This window comes from Curcuma longa, chromosome 1 (assembly GCF_044706935.1).
Source record: "Curcuma longa cultivar G26 ecotype Majalengka, Jawa Barat chromosome 1, ITB_CL_G26_1.1, whole genome shotgun sequence".
Taxonomy (NCBI): Eukaryota; Viridiplantae; Streptophyta; class Magnoliopsida; order Zingiberales; family Zingiberaceae; genus Curcuma; species Curcuma longa.
Window position 1 is genome coordinate 15,557,461 of NC_133861.1, and position 12,546 is coordinate 15,570,006.

The 12,546-nt window shown below is 37.2% G+C and overlaps 4 protein-coding genes across 6 annotated transcripts; 2 read left to right on the forward strand and 2 right to left on the reverse strand.

Annotated features, from left to right (window-relative positions):
* Positions 1-350: 350 nt before the first annotated feature.
* LOC141836597 (uncharacterized) lies at positions 351-7,252 on the reverse strand. The gene is made up of 11 exons (XM_074724103.1): positions 7,097-7,252; positions 5,481-5,628; positions 3,558-3,629; positions 3,177-3,248; positions 1,729-1,800; positions 1,510-1,653; positions 1,178-1,258; positions 1,038-1,109; positions 889-960; positions 713-784; positions 351-626 (listed from the first exon to the last, which is right to left on the reverse strand). Exons 1-11 carry the CDS (start codon positions 7,182-7,184, stop codon positions 536-538), a joined length of 984 nt encoding a protein of 327 aa, XP_074580204.1. The 5' UTR covers positions 7,185-7,252; the 3' UTR covers positions 351-535.
* Positions 7,253-7,988: 736 nt separating this feature from the next.
* Positions 7,989-9,513, reverse strand: LOC141844262 (uncharacterized). 3 transcript variants are annotated; one of them, XM_074732317.1, is made up of 3 exons: positions 9,233-9,513; positions 8,909-9,111; positions 7,989-8,732 (listed from the first exon to the last, which is right to left on the reverse strand). In XM_074732317.1, exon 3 carries the CDS (start codon positions 8,648-8,650, stop codon positions 8,099-8,101), a length of 552 nt encoding a protein of 183 aa, XP_074588418.1. In that variant the 5' UTR covers positions 8,651-8,732; positions 8,909-9,111; positions 9,233-9,513; the 3' UTR covers positions 7,989-8,098. The 3 variants fall into 3 exon arrangements, with proteins under 3 accessions (XP_074588418.1, XP_074588410.1, XP_074588402.1); XM_074732309.1 differs by having other exon boundaries at positions 8,878-9,111; XM_074732301.1 differs by lacking the exon at positions 8,909-9,111.
* Positions 9,514-10,190: 677 nt separating this feature from the next.
* On the forward strand, positions 10,191-11,332 carry LOC141844285 (uncharacterized). The gene is made up of 2 exons (XM_074732326.1): positions 10,191-10,472; positions 11,001-11,332. The coding sequence occupies exons 1-2, from the start codon at positions 10,253-10,255 to the stop codon at positions 11,282-11,284; spliced, it is 504 nt and encodes a 167-aa protein (XP_074588427.1). The 5' UTR covers positions 10,191-10,252; the 3' UTR covers positions 11,285-11,332.
* Positions 11,333-11,759: 427 nt separating this feature from the next.
* LOC141814085 (uncharacterized) lies at positions 11,760-12,442 on the forward strand. The gene has a single exon (XM_074702084.1). The coding sequence runs from the start codon at positions 11,869-11,871 to the stop codon at positions 12,274-12,276; it is 408 nt and encodes a 135-aa protein (XP_074558185.1). The 5' UTR covers positions 11,760-11,868; the 3' UTR covers positions 12,277-12,442.
* The last annotated feature ends 104 nt before the right edge of the window (positions 12,443-12,546 follow it).

Genomic DNA, 12,546 nt, shown 5'->3' on the forward strand with positions numbered 1-12,546 from the left:
GGTGAAGTACGAGATTTTAATGTCGTCGTCATTAATTCAATTGGAAGGTTTACGCTATTTGGAAAGGTGTTGTTCTGCGACGTCGTGAGTGCAGTTGGGGCTCAGGAGTTCAAGGCCGTCACGGCCAGATTCCCGTGAACGCTTCTTCTGCGGCGATGATTGTGTCACGGACCCAGCAAGGGAACGTGAGGAACAATGCAGTTAGATAGTTTTTTTGATGAATTGTGGTTTTTTTTCTATAGAGGTCAAAATTCTTCATTATCACGCCAAGTGTTATTCATTGAAAGCATAACAATATATATATATATATATATATATATATATATATATATATATATATATATATATATATATATATATAGCAGGTACGAATTTCTTTTACATGTGAAAACTCTGAGAAAATACAAGTAATATAGCTAGACATTTTTGAGAAAAAAAATAGATGATTATATTTGACATATTCTAAGAACATTTGTCATTCCCTGGTGATTTGAAGGAAAGACAATGGATATTGGACATGGATAGTACTAAATACCTAAAACAAAAACTCTGTATCGGTCAGTTCAAACACCTTGTGAACGCCTTTAGGCTTTGCCCCAGGCTTCAATTGGTTGCCCTCAATATACCTGCATCCAATTTTCTTATTGAAAACCTACTTAAATCATTGTATTAGTGCCTATTGTTGGAATGCAGACTGCTTAAAGAAGCTTACAGCTCTTTCAAGAAAGGGTGCTTGTATAATCCGTCCGGGATTCCCCCAGTAAATGCATTATGATCCAGATACCTGAGAAGATTTTCAGTATGGACCAAAGAGCAAGATTTACTCTAAATCAGAAAACAAAACAATATCGAGCTACTTAGGATTGGACATTTAAGTAGGGAACTCACAAATAAGTCAATCTCGGAATTTGAACAGGCTTCAGAGTCACTGGCCCAGTCATTTTGTTGTTTGACAAGTACCTGCGACATTTATGCGAAAATAAATATCCACATCGTTCAAGGAAATAGTAAGCATGAACTCATGATAGAACACGCACAAAATTTCCAAGTTGGCCATGTTGGCAAGCTGATCAGGCAAACCGCCGGTCATTTGATTATCGTTCAAATACCTACATATCAGAGACTGGCATATTTATCACTGAATGCATATTATGATGGAAGTAACATATCCACGTACAAGTTACGAAGAGAAGGAAAACCATCTCCATTGCGTATAAGGTCCTTTAAGGTCCCCGATAAGTGATTGTTACCTACATCACTGGTAAGAGATCCAGCTATTAATTTTCTCCATTTAATTATTCACCACCGTAGTATAGAAAGAAAAACCAACAAATTTCAGCATCCAAAGAAGTAGAAAGTCACTGGATTAGTATTGTGAAGGGTAACCAATATGCAACAAAATGCATGTGTATGTGCGCACAGCATGCGTATGCAAGACAAGAATATGCGATTAACACAGTCATGCAGCTACAACTGTATATATATAGAGAGAGAGATAGTGAACAGTACAGATGCCGTAGATTCTTTAGGTTTCCCAACTCAGGAGGAACTTTTCCAGTAAGGCGGTTCTCTTGAAGATACAGATACCGTAGCTCAGGAAGATTGGCAAGCTCCACAGGAATTTCACCTTTAAAATTGTTGAAGCTCAAGTACCTGTTACAGTTTCAGTAAATCAGCACAGACAAATAAAATCTACATGAGAGAAAAACAAATTGTCCATGAATTTACAAATGAGTCAGTTTCTTCAGTTGACCAATTTCAGGTGGAATGGCATCTTGCAGCTTGTTCCATCTTAGATTCCTAAAGCACAATAGAAAACATGGAAATAGAACTATATTTATTAACTATCCATAAAATGAGTTTGCAGGATGCAAAGTATAAAATATGTAAAAGCCAAGTTGTTTAGATAGATCTTGTTTTCACAAGAAAAAAACAGTCACCAGAATTCAGTTTAATAATAAAATTAAAAGAAGACCTAGCATCAGTCAGGCAGCTGTTATATCTGAATTAAACGACACAACTACACCAGATGATTAATATTCAAATAGTCTGATTCATATTTAGGCAAAACATAATGGTCGAAACTATCCATCACTAGAACGAAAAATCTAAATCTCTTTCTCATAATTATATAAATTCTTCACTTTATTTGAAAATAGGTTAGAGGGACAATTTTTGGCATATCCTTGAGATGCAAGAAATTATCATGCTCATTGCTAGCAACTTCAAAACATTAATCATTTCATTCTCTTTATACAGAATGCAAGTTTGCTCAATTTACTAACAACAATATATCTTTCTTAACCTAGGCATTATGCATCACTTAGACAACCCATTCTAATCCAGCCTAATTATTTTTGTAATTAAGTCTTTCCATACTTTTATCCTGTCAGAACCAGCATTTCTAAAATAGGTAAATGAAAGCAATCCCGTATGTGTCAACTAACAAAACCACTAGTAATAGAAATGAAAGATTTCATACTGATAGCACAAGGTTCTGAGGCATATTCAAGAAGGGGCAAGTGACAATATTTTCTTGCAGAAGCAAAGTTGTAGATAAGAAATTGCCGTCAAAAGTATAGTAGTAGTCTCTCACATTGAAGATCACTATCCTGGGTGGCAACTATAAGCACGGTGATTTATTCCACTTCAGACGTAAAGGGTAAACATGTGTATTTCAGTATTTGTTAGAGTAGTACATTTTTTCAGAGAAAAATAAATATGAAATTGCATATCCTGAAAGTTGCAGATGCAATTGTAAGACTGAATAGTGGACTCTGCAAAATCACCATGCTTATTCATTCTTCCTCATAGTGCATGGTAGGATTGCATAACATTCAATTAATAACTAATATATCTAGAAAAAAAAGATAGATGAAATAATACTTAAAATTTTAGTTTGATAGGTATAATAGTTTCTCAGGCTTTCTTCAATTAAAATTCAGTAATCTATGTTCATGGTGATAAGAACTGGACTATTTGTCTGACATTTAAATGCCAACTTGCTCCTTGGCTCTAGAAAAGACATCTATCACTATACAAGTTAATATAATAGGTTAAAAATATATCAAAGGCCTGTGAATTATATCTTATAAAAGAAAATAACAGAGCAAATTTCCACAGAAGACATACTAAAAAGCAAAAGAAATGGTGGAGAAATCACTGAAGATTCTCACAATATCTTCAGGTGTCTCAGCTGGCCAATTTGTGGGGGTATAGGTCCAGTCAACTTGTTATTGTGAAGATCCCTGTCATTGCATAACCGAATTTTAAAATAACTTTTATTCCAAAATGAAGCACTTGCCCATGCATGAAATTGCAATTTAACAAGTTTAAATTTCTGAATAACTGACAATGCAATTAACTGATCATGTCTATATATATATATATATATATATATATATAAGAGAAACGTGTTATCAACCACAACTAGTTGTAAACTAAACCAGAATTCTTATGATTAATATAACAGATGTGTAATCTTTCATCTGTCTTAAAGCATGATGTGATAAAGAACGAGTTTAAATAGTTCTACGAAGGCAGTTGAGGGTACTAACAGTCTTGTAAGATCCAGGAGATTTGTGACAGCAATGGGAAAAGGACCAACAATTGATACTGCATAAACTTCCCTGCAAGGATAAAGGTATGAGCTTCAACATAAGATAATGAAGTAGCATACCAACAATCTTGCCTATATTCTAACTTCATTACAAAATTTCAGTTTCATAATTGATTTTTCTCAGGAAATTCAAAATGTCAAAACTCTTCTAGAAAATACTAGTCAAACAATTATCCATCCTCAAAATTGTGCTATTAGTTCCATAATAATCGTAGAGAAAAACTAAGTTTCCTTCTGAAAATAGGTAGCTATTATGAATTCTCAAGCAACAAAAATCTATGAGCAAACCATATTTCAAAGTAACAAGAGTTTGCTTGACTGTCCTTTCACCAAGTTCATAATGGGAATAAGTTAATTGTATAAATACAATGTCTGAAATCCGTTATCTTAGTGGATAATTGTTTTTTCATTGATTTAACACTGTTCTCATGTGTTAGACAAATATAGGTTGTAAAAATTGTAGTTACAAACAAGATAGTTGCTTCATTTTGTCAATATTTTCAACAATTTCTTCAACAAAGTACTATAGGTATGTTGGTGTGAATGAGGATGAACTTCTTTAGCATATACAGATGTATAGATACTTCAGAATCATAACGAATGGAAGCATGAAAGTTGGTATATAGCTAACTATTAGATATTTCTCAAAGACTCAGAGCAATTTCTGTGAAGAGGTTGCACAAGAAAACAATGCATATGACACAAAAAAAGGTCTAGTATAAAACTTTCACCCACTTACTTTTTAGTACATTGTAGAGTTCTTATGTTTCCATCAAATACCACTTATGCACAATTTACCACAAAGAATACAATGTTTTATGAAGAGAGTATTTTCAGAGCTCTAACTGATGTTCTATACGTATTTTAAAATTGAACTGGAGCAAGATTATAGAGCCTATAGGCATTTATTAGTACTTGTTGTCTATGCTCAATCAGACCAGCTAGAGGCATTAGAAATAGAATTATCACCAGAAGTGAATAACATATTACTGTATTAGACAAAAAGCATGACAGAGCATGTGTACTTTCAAATGATCACCCTCTGGGTTAATGTATCCTATTATGTCACTACGATCTCAAACTACTAATTTTTATATTTTATAAATCTCCCACCACCAGTTTCACCACTAGGGAAATTTCTCAACTATGATTTGGGCATCATATCATAAAAAATCAGTAGATTCATGGACATAGCAGAAAATCTATACTTCCGCATTTAGTACATAAATCCTGCCAACACAGATTAGACTGTAAAAACTAGAATCAAGAACATATAATAGCTGAGAATCTATATTTTGCAACCCTGCACAGTTTTATATCCAAGGAACTTTATCAAAATATTTTTGGGCATCATATTCCATGATTTAGTGACAACTAGAGAGATTCAACAAAATGTAATAAGTGATTGAAAAAATATTTTGGGTATCATATTACATAAGTTAGCAAAAATAAGAGCTATACAAAAAATGTAATAAGGATAATTTTGTTGGATGAAACAGCTACCAAACAAGCCAGAACAATGTATAATTCCAAGTAAGTGCACTATTGAAAAATTAATCATAATCCCATCTGATCCACTTTATATTGTATGAATGACTATTTATTTACTTCTGAAACAGAAACTCATAATAAAATCAAATTATGGAAGAAATGTGATGCTAAAAGATAAATTTGGAAAAAAAAACACAATAGACAGAATCAGTTGATAACCTAGTTATCAAAATCTCTCAGAGGACAAGTTCATATACGTTGCTACTGATGCAACAAGTTTAGCATCCAAGAGAGGAAGTGGAAAAGTTGGAAGTCAGTAAATTTGAGACACATTAGTATTTAAAGAAAATAGGATAGGTATTTGACATACAATTCAGTCACAACTCTATAATCTCCTTGTTGTGAGCATGTGACCCCTGACCATGGGGGTAAGTTACCATCACCACATGGGTCGTCTCCAACCCACGCATAAACCACTCTCCAACCAAGAGATGCCTTGATTTCATTTAATGCTTTTACTGCAAGGAAAAAAAGCTAGCTTCATTATGGAAGGTGTCAAGAATCCTCCATCTATGAATTAAAATGAACTGACCCATGTTCTAATCATAAACAAAATAAAGTAAAAAAAGAAAAAAAGTTGTTAGCATAAGAATGAACTACCAATACTGAGCGAAGCTGTTTTACAAGCCATGCACTACATTCAAAGTAAAAGTTTCAGAAAGATGTATATGATATTACCTAGTGACCTTACTCTTTAGTTCTAGTTGAAGATTCTAAAGTACGAACATACTCAACAATGTCAATTCTTGTTGGGTTTGACAAGTTTGAGTTGCATGTTCTGTAGTTTAGGTTGAATATAAGTGCACAGTCTAGCAAATGTTTGTCAGTGGGTGCACATGACAATGGCCTGGCGTGGCTTAATCAACCCAATGAGAAACTATAGGAGATAAAATCCTATCAAAAAAGGATTTTTGAATTGTTTTTTCTTTGGTGGTGGTCGCTGGAGAGTTGAGCAAAACTTTTTCACCTCAAAAAGCATGACAAACCTACAACAAGGACTTCAGCTGTATGCAAAATCTATTGCAGGATAGAGAACTTGCATAGGAGTTTTTCTTCTTAGAGAGTGCTTTTGGCATGAAGGAAGCAGTAGACTATGTTTATTTTCTCAATAGGTGTTGAGAGGAGTCTAGTGTGGATGGAGATGTGTTCGTTTCATGGGTAGAGACTTGTCCATGTGCCTCTTACATATGTGTTAAGTGTATTGCTTCTAACACAAGAGAGAAAATCCCACTATGTAGTTTTATAGAAGGTTGATCTTTTGTTCCCTAGTGGTACAATCTTCACTCAAAAAGCGTACTTTGGAACAATTGACTCCAGCATCTACCTCCATAGAGTTGATTCCTTGATGTTGATATCAACAACAGGTGCTTGATGTCGATATCATTTACCACTAACTTGTGATTCGAAAGGACGTCCAGATTGTTTCATAAAAAAAAAAAAAAAATCATTTCATCAAAAAAAAAGAAAGGACGTCCAGATTTCAATACTAAGAATGGACTAAATTGCTGTCCTGGTAGATCTCAAGGTCACTTCCACGGTATGTCAGTAAAGAAGGGTGGACCTTTTCAACTAGCGAAAAATCAGTTGGCAATGACTTGTGAGGACAATAGATTGCTGGAGAGAGATACCTACTCATAACAATCAAGAAATCAATCGAAAGTTATTAATGAACAAACCAGAAGCACAATCCACTATCCTTCGCTCCCAAACTACGAAGCAAGGATATTTTGGTTTACGTCTCAAACCCTCGCTCCCAATGGAAAAGTACACTCATCCATCTCCATAAAAAGCAAATGAATCCACAAGCTAACAAACCACTCGAATGCAAGAAAAATGCATTTTTTAAGTGAAATTAGATGATTCGGGGTGTCAAAGCGACTCGGATCTTGAAAATGCATCAGAAAGCAAAGAAATTTCAAGAACTACCGTCTCTCTTCACGGTTCTACATTGGCCGAGGCAGAGAAGAAGAAGGAAAGCCGTGGCAGCCAAGGCAGAGGCAGAGAAGCCGGCCATCTGAGATCTTGATCTCGGGGAAGAGAAGAGTAGACGGGAACAACCGCTACGGCGTCACTAGGGGAAGAAGCTCCGTGTCGGTGCTGCGAACGCATCAAACTTCATGAATTTATTTCTAATTTTTTTTATAACCAAAATAAATTTAAAATTCATGAAAAATATCTTTTAAGTTGAAATATATTATTTTCGACTATTAATTGGCAAATCAAAATATATACAAAGAAATTGTTTTTATTTAAATATTATCTTTAAATTAAATTACACTAGGAAAAGTACTACAGATATGCAAAACGGCAACCACAAAACTCAAAAACAGGCTTGATAAAAAGATAATACATCAATATTTTTTAAAAAACAAAATAAAAAATAAGAATTGTGTGCATGTTTTTGCAACTATTTCCCTAGTATTTCTCGAGCACGTCGATTTGCTCCTTTCACTCCAGAATCGAACTCATCCACGTCATCATACAACGCATCCAGTGATTTAGAAAAAGTCTTTTACAGAAGAAAAAGTCGAATCAAACTCGAATCGATCGAGCTCAAGCTTAGGAAAAAATCAATCGAGTCAAACTCGAACATCTTACTGCTCAACTTGATTCGGCTCAATTCAATTACACCTTTAACTGGAGGTATCCAAGAAAGACTAGTGAAACTTCCCAGAAAAGAAAGTTAAAGAGAAAGTATTGTCTTTAAACCCCCCACAGGCCACAAACACTACAACCCTACTAACTAATGTCTCAAATCAAATGCTTTAAGGCTTTAAACAGGATTGCAGGCTTTAAAAAACTGTAGTAGAGCAAGAGAAACGTCATAATATTTCTCACATTTTGTAACTCAGTTCCACCCAACGTTTGTCTCTGATACAACTAATTAAAAATAGGATGAATTATCACTGAACTTAATCATAACCTAGCTCATGTCTTAATTCCCACTCTTGAGCATTTGATGGAGCCTCTAACGATGTCAATCTCGATCAAGTTTTCTTCTTCGTTGATTTCTGCTAAGAGCTCCATGAGTCCTTGTTGCCTCACCACTGAATCCTGTAGAGGGTTTGGCAGGAATCCACTCAATAGAGGCAGTGGCTTCAACAATGCCTTTGTCTCATCATGTGCAAGAAAATGGCCATCAGGGAGCGAGATCTCAATGAGATTTTCATCGTCGGATATTGAATTCTCTTCATCCTTTTCAGATAACTCAGTGCCCATGCATGGAGCCTTACTGGTCAGCTGATACTCCAATCCTTCAGATTCCAGTGATGCAACTTCTGAGCCAGTAGCTGCCTTCTTGTCTGCAAAACTCTGTGACGATCTCTGGGCTTTTCCGAGCTGTTTGATAGCAAATAGAGCGGAAGGGGAAAGAACAAGCAGGAACAGAGTAAGAAATGCTGAAATCGGATGATCATTGCAACAGCCGCAGAGGATGAGGAGCAGTAGGCAGAGTGCAACAGCCACTCTAAGAATTGCCATCTGATAAAAAAAATGGTTCTAACATGAGCAATGCTCCAATTCGATCTAAGAAGCCAAGAGTAACAGAGGAACTCAGATCAACCTGCAAGGAAAAGATAAAAGGGAAACACTTGAATGCTTCTGCTATCGAAAAAAAAGGTAGTGGAACATGAAGAAGAGAGATCAGATACGTAGAAAACTCATAGAAAAACTAGTTTTTAATAGATAAAGTGTAGGGAAAGTTGTACTTTTCTCCCTACTGGGTGAGGATTTCACTACCCTTCGCCAGTTCGCCCTTCCCGGGGCTCTTACAGGAATAGATTACTCCCACCAACATCTGGGTTTTCACTGTGGGCATCCCGTAGGGTGGTCCTGTTCCTAACTGTTGATTCTCTTGGGAGAGGCAAGGGTTTGGGTTTTGAGCTCCCATGGCTTTGAAACGGGAGCAGCCATGTGCAGGAGCTTCAGTCCACCACAAGGCACTACACTCAGTAAATCCAAAGGAAAGTTGTGCAGAAAAGCGATATTAACATGTTGCCATGACATCCCTCCCACCTTCTGATTAAAACCAGTTCATCAAATCTACAGACTACAAGCACTGACCTTGCCGTCTCTGCAACTGCACCGAGGCCCTCACTTCCAACGAACTGATACGAAACAGAAACAGAAACTAGAAACGATGAGTGCTGTAAAAGGGCGAGGCAGAGTGGGAGGAGTAGGTGACATCAATCTGCAGCGGATCTTCCGAGCACTCATTACTTGTCCGGATTCCAGGACCGTGTCTGTTGCTTGTGCTGATGATGATGGGTTCAGATTAATGCGCTGTGGGTGTTTTAGTCAGAATCCCTCATCCCCCTGCCATGGCCAGCGAGTCGGGCGGAGAGAGTCTCTGTCTCTCTGTTTCGCTTTCTTCAGCACTAGTGCATGCTTGCGTATGATTCCCCACTCATTTTTCCAAGTCCATTTGGGTCGACAGGCTTCTGTTCTTGGGCCTTCAATTCGCTACAAGAGCAAGTTGCGGAGTAAGCAAGGGTTCGTCGTATGATATTGAAGCAGTCAACATTCTGCGTGGCGTCTTCTTAACCTGGTCAATATATTCTTTGAGTGGCATATCCTTATCTTTGACATGGTCAATTTATACTTTGGGTGGTATATTCTTGACCTGGTCAATATAGATCTAAATCCTTAGAATCTCGATTGCACTTGAGTTGAGTCGGATTGGATCAAGATAACTAGAAATTAATCAAAGTAACCCTGTCGAGTTTAGCAAAGTTCAAGCCAAGTCACTCAGAGACTTGGTTGCACTGCAATTGTGGTATCATTTAAATAATTTAAATGAATCATCGGGTCTGAATTTTGAGTTTATGCAAGTCGTCAATTTCAGATTACCAATCCATGACTACTAAATATGGAGAAGAAAATTGCACAGAATTAATTAAATTAAATGAATATTCAGCACTGATCACTTTATCAGTATATATATATTCCAGTGTCAATCGCCATCGTCGATAAGCACTCTCTGTTGCCTCTCGTGAACTGCAAACGAAGCAACACTTGGCCACGTTTCCCTCATAAAAGCCTTCTTCGCCATCCTCGCTTTCTTCTCACAAACAAGCTAGGGGGATGGAGAAGATTTTGTACGTGCTGATCATGGCTTTTCTGCTCCTCTTGTTCTCGGAAACGGCCGCGAGGACGACGAAGAGGAAGGCGGAGGAGACGGCCGTGCAGCTCTCGCAGGAGGCGGAGCTCGTCCGCGAGGCCGGCTACGGCGATGAGAAGCTGTCCACGGTGTTGGTGGACGGAGCCGTCGTCTGCAGTGCCGGCGTCAAGTCGCTTGTCCCAGGTATAATTAACGTTATGATTTAACTTCTTATGTGGATCTTAACATATGATTTATCACAGTGATTCACAGACTTTAGATAATTAACATCGTTATGTAGATGTTAATCTAATTTCTTTGATTTGGAATTAGCGTCTCATAAATAATTAATTAGGTGGGATAAAGATAGATACATGAAGGTCACTTTCGAAGTTTGAAGCGAGGGTTGTATCAGCTTCGAACAACACTGTGACAAGCCAACCTATAATCTTTTTCGACAAGCTTAGGAATTAATAATTGTGGTTTTTAATTCCATAAGGAAGATTAATTTAATCTTAACTATTAAATTAAATTGAGTTACGAGTTGAAGGTAATTACGCAATGTTTAGGTGAGGAAGTTGCAACTATATATAATGAATAAGTTTAACTACATATTTAATAATTATTTGCTCCTTCAACGTGTACATAATTTGTAAATTTTCAGGTTATTTTAATTGGCATTTGAATTCTACTTGAATCATAAAAAATTAAATTCATTGGTATAATTTGAAGGTGTCGAGGTTGGAGTCGAATGCAAAATTGGAGGAGGAAAAGTGAGATGGGCCTATGGAAAGACTGACGAAAGTGGAGAGTTCTTGATCGATCTCCCTTCTCATCTCCATGCAAACCCAAAGCTTGAAGAAGATTGCGTAGTTCGTGTGCTTCACATTCCCAAGGGTTCCTCGACTTGCAATACGGCTATTGTTCAGCGGTTTAAACCGATAAAACTATCCTTTGTACACGAAGGCACTAGAGTGTACTCGGCAAGAACCTTAACACTAGCAAGAATTGTCTAAGAAAACATAGCAATTGTGTGATTTTGATCAAATAAGTATCGTAACTAAGTGTGAGTTACATGTCTATTTGTGCATAGTTAAGAATGTATGATTCATGTATATAATGTATAGTTCATGCACATTGTATACTTGATCTTGTCACTTAATTCAAAAAATGTTTTACGCGTTTTGTCACTTCAATTCAGTTAATTATAACATGTTAAAAATTTGTTATCAAAAAATTTGTGGCAATAATTACATTTGATTTTCTACAATTATTTTTATTAATAATTTAGTTAAGTATGATTTTCTTAAAACATATCGTGGTTAATGATAATTAAAAACAAATGATGATAAAATGGTACAGTTTGATTTGATTGGGGCTTTATGCAAAAAGTTCATCATCGCATCAGCCAATAACAAGCAAGGTAGAGAAGTGAGTAATCGATCCTTAATAGGCGGTGGTGATGCCAACCGTGGTGCTCCGTCGAAAAGGTTGCGTGGAAGCGAAGAAGGCGAGCTAGGGAAGCGAGTCCTCGTCAACTCCATCGTCTCTTCTCAGCATTCGATTTACTCACCTTCCTTCCTAAACTTCCTGTGGATCGATGGAGGCAGAACTCGGCGGCGGGAGGAGTTCGAGATGGCCGCAGAGGACTGATTCTTTCCTCGCGAGCATCGTCGTCGGGAGATCCTACAGTTCCCGGCTCATCCTCGGATCGTCGCCCATTGCCTCCGAGTGCGCCAGGTACGAGCGGATCTCGAAATCGGCGAGATCGCCGGAGGAGCTCGCTCCGCCGCAGCCGCGGCGGAGCAAGGCCGGCGCTTGGAGGTTTCTGACCCAGTATTTCTCCGGTAAAAGGCTCTGTGAATTGCCGAATATTGATCAGGCGGACAATAATTATTACGAGGAAGGAGAAGGCACAAGGGAAATCGACAAGAACAAGGACAGAAAGAAGAGAAGGGCTTCGTGGCTGCCGGACCCGGAAAGGCGGTGGCCGGTTCAAGGCTGGTAGACGGGGAACAGAGACGATTAACTTGTTTGTGTGTAGATTCGTTGTGAATTAAAGATTGTTCAGTCGAGCGAAGATCATCAGAAATTGCAGAAATGCAATCCCTGTTTTAAATTTCTTATTTCATGTTTGTTTCTCTTTGGAATTTGGAATCGATTTCTTATTTCAAGTTTGTTTCTGTTGTGAATTTGGAATGTGGAATTTGTAAGCAGGGAATTTTTAAGAATTAATTTTCTTTTGATGGATTACTTTTGACCTCCGAAATTAGTGATA